This window comes from Ruditapes philippinarum, unplaced genomic scaffold (assembly GCF_026571515.1).
Source record: "Ruditapes philippinarum isolate M1 unplaced genomic scaffold, ASM2657151v2 ctg6380_1_1_1_1, whole genome shotgun sequence".
NCBI classification, from domain to species: Eukaryota; Metazoa; Mollusca; class Bivalvia; order Venerida; family Veneridae; genus Ruditapes; species Ruditapes philippinarum.
The window spans coordinates 39517-49634 of NW_026859506.1; the positions used below are offsets into that span (position 1 = coordinate 39517).

Genomic DNA, 10118 nt, shown 5'->3' on the forward strand with positions numbered 1-10118 from the left:
ATTACAACAAATTGGGGAAATCAGAAAATCGGGAATATTCCTAGCATGTGCTACTAGTAATTGGCGTTATCGTGCGTTTGTAAGCGGTTTTTTTTAATCTTCAAAATTATTTCATATTGTTTTGATATTCGTGATATGTTTTTGTTTGTAGTTATTTTAAAGTTTTACCCATTTCTGAGTTAATAATTATTTGACAATATGACTGGTAATATTTTTCTGAAACTTTTTTCAGATACATACTGCTTATACAGCTTGTTTTTAAAGTGATGTTTAATACAATGTAGCTTTAAATTCTACTACATTTGAATTCATGCTATTGTACAAATAAAAATATTAAGTCACAGTCTAAAAGCTGGTCGGGCCGGGATGGATTTCAACAAACACTGACTGGTTTAAAATGAATTACGTTTCTCCATATACGTTTAATATTTAGTCACATGTTATTCTATCATTTCGTCTGGACATAAAGTCACTTGATTTCCTAAAATATGAAGGCGTAATAAAAGTAACATACGCAAAGGACGGGAGTGTGTCTTTCTTAATCATTTGCATCGCCTGCTATTTCCTGTACTATTACTCTGGGAACAATTTATTTGCTATTAAAAGCTCTTACATTTTGAAATATATTGGAGTTAACAAAGTGATAGATCTACACAAACAAAATACATTTGTGTATGGCAAATATTCTGGCACTCTTTGTCATAAACATTACCTTATTAAGTGACGATATATGTTAAACTGAGTATAAATGAATGTGATATCTAGACGTTTGCCTCAAGACAGTTTTACAAATAACCCACCTACTATAAAAAAAAATCCTACGCCATTAAAATAATTACATAAAACAATCATTTCTAGTAATGCAAAAGATTTAATAACACAATATTATTACACACAACATAAATACATGATAAAAAGTGTATATTTCGATTCTAGTACATAATTATTTTTAACTAATACAGTATAAACAAACTCTGATAAACGTCTTGCTATATAAGAAGAGTTTAGACGAACAGATGTGATCTGGAACTTGGAAAATATGGGATTTTCCCAGCTAATCCGTAGGTACGAACAAACTTTTACAGTTATAGATATCAGTGTACTACCGGTCACAAGAGATTAGTCAAGCTGATACTCCTATTTTCGAAGCTGTAACTGTAAAAGTTTATTTGTACTTAGGAAGTAGTTGAAAAAACAACAAATGTGTTTTATTCCGGATTAAGTTCATTACATCTATTCGAATGAAAGCATCAGGTCAAGACATGCCGCTTCTTTTCCCGTGTACGTTACGTTTGCCCTGACGTGATAATCTCCAGTGGGAATAACGCTTGCAACGATATCAAATTCCGTCTTCGGTAGCATGTAAGAATTCTGTAGAAAATTTAAGTGTATTTAGTATAATGAACAAGTTACACCTTTAAGTTTTTTTCAATAAGTAGATCCCTTATGAAAATAACAATTATTTTCTTAAAATAAAAACACGTGCTTCACATGTTGGAAAAATAATATATCAGTTCAATGTTTTCAGTGTACAAAATATCGTTTAATTTACAGCGTATTGATTTATATGCACGTCTTGATGCTTAAATGTTTAAATTTAATTTTAGTAGAAATTGTAACGAGTTGAAAAGTTTGATATTTGTAATAACCTACCGCCTTTAATGGACATGTACAATCGATTCCAATTCTCTTAATGGGGTCCGGGCACTGAACCTGTTCTAGAAGTTCGCAAAAGTCAGGATAATGACAGGAACCAAAGTTGTCAATACATGGAACCTTCACAAACTTCCCAAATACTTTCTTTTCAATTAATACATCACCCTGAAAAGAATTATTATTTTGTGTCAAAACAGAAGGTCATAGAAATGTTTTGACACTTTTTATGTCGTATTAAATTCATCATTTTATTATTAAAAAGATAGAACCAAACAAACAAAACATACTTGCTATCTCAAATTAAAAATTGTCTCGTTAAAGATCTGAAATGTATAAAAAAAATATTTTGTATTTGGAATGGGTATACCATGCTAACATTCAACATGAAATTGTGATAAATATAAGGCTATAATTTTATCAAAATTACTCCTTACCACCATTGGTGACCCTACATCACTGTTGATTTTAAAGTTCGCCACGACATTGAGAGGTCCAGGGAAGTCCAGAGGGTCTGGTGTGACTTCAATTTGATTCAAGTTTATCAATGCGTTAGGTCCTCCACAGTCTGAGAAAGAGAATGTCTTCAACTTGACCTGCTGACTTCTTGCTTTATTCTGTGTGATTACAATATATAAGTTTATTAGTAAACAGATATGATAAAGTCTTTTTGATTAGAATGATCCTAAAGGCGTTTTCACCAATATTTTCACCTTTAAGTTGTGTATGTTGTATAGTCGAAAAAAGTCAAGGAGAAATAAATATAATTGATGTAAAATCTGCGTGATATATTGCTGCGCAAAAGCTAAAAGAAGAATATAAATTTATGAAATACACGTTAAGTTGCAAGTTATAAAGATCATAACAATTGCTGATCTATGAGACAAATAGTTATCAAAAGATCGGGCAAATAGAATATTGACTGTTTCCCCTTAAAACATATTTCAGCCATTCTCCTATAATTGAAGCACTTTTTAATAATTCCTGTCTCCACTTTTAAAATCGTAGTAAAATGTACAGACGAGCTTAATCCTTTGTGACAAACATTTAAATAAGTACACTGGGATGTTCTCAGCAGCTTAACTTAATTTTGTAGCGTAGAAGCTCCTCGTTTTTCATTTGTGTTAAACTGAAAAGCTATAGTATCTGCAAAAAATAGCTGTCGCTTGACCAATTAACGTTTAAGATTGGTGAAAAAAATAATCCATTTCCATGTTTTCCAACAAGTTTTTGCCTAAAATCAATACAGTATTGATAATAGATTCAGAATAACATAAGAAGTTCGAGAAAGAGACCCTTATTTTCCATGATTTTCTTTAAATGTTGCTGTCGCCGAAATGCAACTATGGTACCGTAACGATTTTAAACTGGAATGAAATGATCTTGAGATGTGTTATGTTTTTTCAAATTTGTACTCAAAACAATATCAAAAGACTATATTTGGAATAAAATTGATAAATTAGACTCCTGCGATGATACATTTTAACTCAAACCGTTTTTTTGCAAATAATTCAAATGTCGCGTTTAAAATGCTATGCCTCCGTAACGGGTGTATACTTTTAAATATACAATATACCAATCAAATAAAAATTTTGAAATATTGTTTTGTATTTCTTTAAATGAAAAACACCAAAATGAGATGTCGTTTGCACAAAAATGTGATAACTCTGACCCGTAGAAGTCTAATTTCACTATGTTTCCATAACGACTATTTTCCGTAACAAAACGATCATCCGAATTTCGGTACAGTATACGGTTCAACTGACGGTGTGACATTTTTGCCTATCACCGCTCCCAATGATACGTCACTAAGAGGTATGAGTGCAACATCTTAATTGACTTTTATGATACAATTGGGCAATTGGAGGTAATTGGCAGTCACTGTACTTTATTTTGGCAACCAGTGGTTTTGATTTGATAACGATATTTTTACAATTATGTTACTTACATGAGAAATTTTACTGATACAAATCGATTGCAAGCTCTATTTTCAGCAAACCACAGAGTCAAAAGTAGCAAGTTGATGCTATTTAATTTTTTTTACCTGTTTAAAACATTTGTTACGGAACATAGTTAATCATTTTGAGATCATAATCTGATGTCATATATGTACTTTATCCATAGATATTTAACAATTTGAAATGAATGATTGGTTTCAAACATGGAACACATATTTCGATGAAAAATAAGTGCACAGTTTATCAAATAGTCAAAGACAATTTGTTACGGAAGCATAGTTTTCTATCATCTTTTTTCAGACCATAATACATATATTCAGTTTGTTTATAAAAACTGTTCCAGTGAGTTTTTTCATTATAAAGATATATGAAAATGGTGTCCAATATTAACTGGAAGTCTAACATGATTTGTATTGTGTTGTAAGGTTGCAGCTTTCCGTTACGGAACATTTCAAATTTGTTACGGAACATAGCATTCATAAATGCTATGTTTGAATATGATTTTTTATGTTTTTTACTATTTATAAAATACCAAAATTGTATCATTATGTCACTTACATTATCTAAAAGTTTTAGAATTACAATTATCATGAAAAAAGTAACATTAATAATGATATTAATGTAATAATGATAAAAATGATGATTATTATGTAATTGTTATATTAATAATCATGATAAAAATAATATTTTAATGATGATCATGTATCAAGGTTAATAAACTTAAACTTATAATATGCAACGATTTTCTTGTGTAGAATGGTGCTTCTAAATACAGAAATACAAAAGACAAAAGCAGAGAGGGGAAAACAACAAATCATTTAAAAGAGAAAGAAAGGAGAAAAAAGTTTGTTCCCATTCAAAAAAGAAAAAGCACTGGTGAAGAAAATGTAGAGAGAACTACATGAAACATTATAACATTACAACAAATTTGTGTAAATTAGGCAGAAATAAAGCAAATAAAAGTGAAAAAAAAGAATTCTTGTTCATTTTCAGGGAAAAAACATAATATTTTATTTTCCATAACATATGTTCCGTAACATATATCTTTTCCTGCACTACTCACTAAATTAAACTGTTGATGTTATTTTTAATTGATACAGTGTTTTATGATTATTGTTGTTTGTGAAGATACCACATTTAAATTGTTAAAGTAATTTTAAAGAGTAAAAATATTGAGTTATAAATCCTATGTTTTATCATTTTTCACCTATGTTCCGTAACAGATCATAAGGACTGTTTGATGAACATTTGTGCAGCGAAGTTTTTTTGGGAACGTTACACCGATTAAAAGTTATGTTTGATTTGTTTTCTGCTTCTGTTTTAGATATAATTCGATAACTTTTATGACAGTATTTGTTTGTGCATTGTATCGAAATAATGTCAATCTTTAGTTACGAAAATTTTTGCTTATACAAGCTTTTCAAATACGAAGTATACAAGTTTCAGAATAAGATATGACATGAAATATTTTTGCTAAAGGTAACCATTGGTCTTCAACTTTACAATGCATATTCTTTCGGATTGTTTAATTTAAAATGTTAGTTAAACAATTATTCCGAGGTAATTCCTATGGTATATATATGTTCCGTAACAATGTAATTCAGTAACTCACTTCAAACGCTTTCAGTATACAAATGGAGCGAATGGTGTGTGTTAAACTTCCACACAATCTGTCCAAGGTATTGAACATTAAAAGCAAATCATAGAAAACGTTGTTTATGAAAGTCAGATTTTTCATTTTTTGTGAACCAAAAGTGCTTCAATTATGGGAGAATGGCTGATTTACAAACAGTTAATAGCTACAATATTTACGAACATATTTCATTCATATCATAGAACAAATGGATAACTAAATACGTACAATGATACTTTCACACAGATATATACGGGGCCTCAGGCATCCATTACTAAAATGTCAAATATTCAACTGCGGGAGGAACTAATAGTAAATTGTTGGGCATAATTAACTATTATCTTGACGTGTGTCATGCGACAGTTATGGACAATTCCGTCTAAAAGCGGTAAATTGTCAAAATAAACCTCTCTCGGGAATTCTTCTCCATTTTGTATTTAATCGATCCATGAATTGGTCTCTTTATAATAAGCGTCTCATTTTTATGATATATATCATGCATTCTCATTAGACAAACAGTCATTATGGTCAATATTTTGTCCGAGGTTTTTTTTTCTCCGAGACAAATGAAGAATACTTCTTTATATACAAAAATATAGATAATAACACATACTGATATCATTTATATCATTGATACTAGTCATATGCTAAACATGGAAAAATAAGTGTTCTTATATAACCTCGTCAACTGATCATATCTTTTCACTCATTTTTACTCAGGAAAACCAATCACTACTATCAAAACTGGGCATTTTAACATCTATCTCTCAAATTTTCTTTAAAAAAAATCTTACGTTTACATACAACTTTACAGTTCATACAGTACATGTACTTACACGTTCCGTGATAAAGTCTATCAAGTCTTCTTTTGTGCGTATAAGATTCCCAACTTTGTCCAGCTCTTTCATCTCGAACTTAAGCACATTTGGCATGGCCGCCACACATGCTATTGCTATAGAAACCGCAAGCAAGAGTACGCGCATATTGTGGTTGATTTTATATCACTGAACCAGAAAAAAGAACGTAAACGATGCACTGTTTTAGTGCACTTCAAAATGTTATTGTCACGTGGAGATATTGGCTCGATATGTGTGACTTTAAGTTTAAGTGACCATCGGACGATAACAGAGATAATTATGTTGATATAGCTATCTTAAACCAAGGTTCAAGCTACATCTTAAGATTATCTAAGACTATAAATTACTTAAGTACGTTCAAACTCGCTTTCTGATTGATATCTACATGTAAAATTTCATATCTAAAATGATAACGTGGGACACAAGTCGCTTGCTATTCTTGTCTTCCACCTTGGATAAGTTAAGTTTAAGATTATTACCCTAACCCGCTACTGTTTCTCCCATGTTAATACATCGGTTCTAATTTAGAATGAGCAGTGAACCTTTCAAACATCAATCTATTTTACAATACTGCAAACTCTCCGAAAGGAACATCAATGGGATTAAATGATTAAACGAAACGCTAATAATGATATATTTTAATTCCATAGAATATCTATATAGTTGGTACATGTATTAATATAAATATTGTACCGAAATGTTAGTGATACTTTAAACAGTTCACAAAAATATAGCATGATTATATAAGTAATATAAAAAGAGCATTAAGTGATTCGTTTACGAGAATGAGAGCATAAGATCAAGACAGGCTGCCTCCTTATTCATGTACATAACGTTTCCCTTGATGTGATAATCTCCTGATGGGATCACACTTACGTCCACTTCAAATTCGGTCTTCGGCAATGTGTAGTTGTTCTGTACATAATAAAACAATAATGGACGGTAAGTACAGTGGTTAAATGTAGATACATACATTTGATTATATAACAAGAAACATGTACGAAGTCAATCAAACTCTTGTATCTTCTTTATAAAGCCTTAAAATAAATTTTACGAAACAAAGTCATTGTTCAAAGTATCTGCGACAAGATTTGTCAAAATTTGTCTTGTGTGATCATCAACTTTGCAATTCTCTTTTTTGCAGTCATATTGAGTTTCATTTTATATCATTTTTGTTTTATTTATTTAATTTATTTCATTTATAATTTGACCATTTTATCCAAACAGATAAGTAAATGTATTTTAAAAAACTTAAATATTGTGCTAAATAACATTATAATAAGAGGACCTTACCGCTTTAAGGGGGCATGTACAGTCGATTCCAATTCTAACAATAGGGTCTGGGCATTGAACCTGCTCGAGGAGTTCACACAGATCGGGGTAATGACAGGAACCAAAGTTGTCAATGCAAGGAAGCTTTACAAACTTTCCTAGAATCTTCTTCTCGATCAACAGATCTCCCTGACAAAATACAAATACAAGATAAAGATTTAAATGATGGTCTCCCTTACATAAAACGAATACTGAATAAAGAAGAAAATATATGGTTTACCTACGAATACTAGATATAGGTAATTGTAAGCTAATAGTATGCAGATGAACTTGCATTAGAATTTGATTTTATGTAACGTATGTTATGAATAAACCTTTTGTACTCAACAGTTACAAAGAATAAATCAATGATAAATCGACATTGGAGATCCCTACCTCGTTGGCTTTCAATGCGACTGTGATATGTATATCTGATTGCAATATCTTGTATGAAAATATATTGTATTATAGTCGAGTAGCATGACGACAAATAGCCACACTATGTCTCGGTTCATTATGAATATTGAAATTGTTGAAGAATTGTTATTCGAAATTTAATGTTTACTCCAAGATTATGTTATTATAGCAAATGCATCGTTGCTTCCGCCCTTGCCTAGAACATTGTCTGAAGGGATACCTAAGATCGTCATCGGCCAGGGTTAAAAACACTTCAGTGTGGCGATATTACAATGAAAGTGTAGCTGAGGCGACGAAAACCGTTTGCTCAAATATACATTGTACATTTTCTATAAGAATACTAGTAACTCTTACCACCATTGGAGCTCCAACAGGACTGTTGATCTTGAAACTAGTCATAACATTCAGGTTTCCCGGAAATACGATTGGATCTGGGGTGACAGATACTTGATTGATGTTGATAAGTGCATTAGGTCCTCCACAGTCCGAGAAAGAGAATGACTGTAATTTAACTTGCTGTTTTTTCGCTTTGTGCTGAAATAAATTATACTTTTGTATGCATGCATAACTATTTTACTGATGACGGCCAAGACAGGTATTGCAACAGCACATGGAAAACTCTGATTCAGATAGCATTATAGCAAGGTTATATTTCTGTCGAATTTTAACAGCGGATTTAAGTAAGATGCTTTGTGGCTTAAAGCAAACGAAAAAAAAAATGCGCATGTATATCATTTGAAGTGACATAACAGCAATATTTTAAAATAGATGTTAAATGCAGATTTCAATTTCTGTCAAAGAAAAACACAAATTTGTTATGGCCGATAAATATTCAACATCAAGCAGTCAGAAAGTTAGATTCCAATATCCGATACTTTCAAGCTAATACGTACTTTGACTTTTTTTCTCGAGTCACCAAATTTAATAGTTGATACATGTGAAATATCAAAAACAGATGAAAGGAAATGTGAAGCAATTTTGTTATTGCTATTGCTTTAAACGTATTTTTATCAGGAAATGTTGGTACGTATTGTCTCTGTGAGTGCGACTGAATATTTTTATTACAGCAATACATATTTGGTTACTCGCGTGAGCGGACTCAAAGTAGTTTTCCTTGGAGTAATGTTGCAACCAAAAATGTTTTAACGAAGTGGTGATTTACAGAAATTACATTTAAATGCCTTTATCAACTACCGGTATTACAAAAAGGTCCTACTTACTCCTTCAGTTATAAAGTCAATCAGATCTTCTTTCGTTTCTATAAAATTTCCCACTTTCTCTAACTCCTCCATCTCAAACTCAAGCACGTTTGGCATGGCCGCCACACAGGCCATTACCACAGCAACAGAGAACAACAAAATGCGCATTCTGCAATTTTTGTGAAATACAAACAAAATATGAACGGATAATTCTGATGTTCAACGAATACGGGATAACACGTTGCTGCTTTGCTGCAAACTGACTAGTACCCCAAATAAATAGGACAATTTAATAAGTTATAGATAATATATACATATCTATGGTTGAAGTTTGATAACATTTTCAAGTGACACAGATACAAGTGTTCGAGTTTGCCAGCAGATAGTAGCTTTTATATGCAAATCGTAGCGAATAGTTAGTGTTTATGATTGAAAAGAATAAAAAATCGAGTTTTTCTCATTTTTATGCCTCTGGATCGACAAATTGGCAGGGTATAATGTTTTGCAATTGATCGGTTTGTTAGTTTGTTAGTGTTTGTAACAAAACCTTAATAGTGACTATAACACGGAATTCGTTCGAGCCTCCAACCATCACATGCGCATACATTTGATAAGCTCCAAACTTGAGGTCGTCGGGTCCAAGGTCAATGTCACCATGACTTGTCTGAAATATCCAATAAAATGTTTAACATTGTTCATAAATAAGCATGTTTCCATCCAACGGTACGTTTGTTTTTCACTATGACTTTTTGTTGTTTTATAAAATATCAAATTAATTAAAGGCGTTAACAAAATAACGCAATTTTCAACAATTACGAGTTGGAAAATATGATCATCAACAGCGTACTTGTGATTAGGTGCTGGTGTACTGTGACTTACAGTTGACTCATTAAGGGTATTATCAAATTCCAAAATCATTTTCAAGGTTATATAAACATAAATTTGTAAGAAATTACGACCGACGGATGGTAACCGATTTACAACAAAAGTTGTCAGTAGAACAGCACGCTCGACTATCAGCTATTCTAAGTGCTTGATATTAAAAGATCCTTGATAATGTAAAATGTTTTAAGTTAAAAGGGCCTATTGT

The 10118-nt window shown here is 31.5% G+C and overlaps 2 protein-coding genes across 2 annotated transcripts; both read right to left on the reverse strand.

Annotated features, from left to right (window-relative positions):
* Window positions 1–838: 838 nt before the first annotated feature.
* LOC132756736 (ganglioside GM2 activator-like) lies at window positions 839–6227 on the reverse strand. The gene is made up of 4 exons (XM_060747868.1): window positions 6081–6227; window positions 2091–2270; window positions 1654–1821; window positions 839–1371 (listed from the first exon to the last, which is right to left on the reverse strand). Exons 1-4 carry the CDS (start codon window positions 6225–6227, stop codon window positions 1234–1236), a joined length of 633 nt encoding a protein of 210 aa, XP_060603851.1. The 3' UTR covers window positions 839–1233.
* Window positions 6081–9299, reverse strand: LOC132756735 (ganglioside GM2 activator-like). Its single transcript, XM_060747867.1, has 4 exons — window positions 9050–9299; window positions 8184–8363; window positions 7395–7562; window positions 6081–7016 (listed from the first exon to the last, which is right to left on the reverse strand). Exons 1-4 carry the CDS (start codon window positions 9194–9196, stop codon window positions 6879–6881), a joined length of 633 nt encoding a protein of 210 aa, XP_060603850.1. The 5' UTR covers window positions 9197–9299; the 3' UTR covers window positions 6081–6878.
* Window positions 9300–10118: the final 819 nt, after the last annotated feature.

What these genes read in the sequence shown, in the direction of transcription:
- LOC132756736 (XM_060747868.1), bottom strand. Translation starts at nt 6,227, where the DNA reads ATGCGCGTACTCTTGCTTGCGGTTTCTATAGCAATAGCATGTGTGGCG. An exon ending in ATGTAGGGTCACCAATGGTG is followed by an intron (nt 1,822 to 2,090) that starts GTAAGGAGTAAT and finishes AATTCTTTTCAG; the next exon opens with GGTGATGTATTAATTGAAAA. An exon ending in GTACATGTCCATTAAAGGCG is followed by an intron (nt 1,372 to 1,653) that starts GTAGGTTATTAC and finishes AATTTTCTACAG; the next exon opens with AATTCTTACATGCTACCGAA.
- LOC132756735 (XM_060747867.1), bottom strand. Translation starts at nt 9,196, where the DNA reads ATGCGCATTTTGTTGTTCTCTGTTGCTGTGGTAATGGCCTGTGTGGCG. An exon ending in CTGTTGGAGCTCCAATGGTG is followed by an intron (nt 7,563 to 8,183) that starts GTAAGAGTTACT and finishes GTATTTTGTCAG; the next exon opens with GGAGATCTGTTGATCGAGAA. An exon ending in GTACATGCCCCCTTAAAGCG is followed by an intron (nt 7,017 to 7,394) that starts GTAAGGTCCTCT and finishes TATTATGTACAG; the next exon opens with AACAACTACACATTGCCGAA.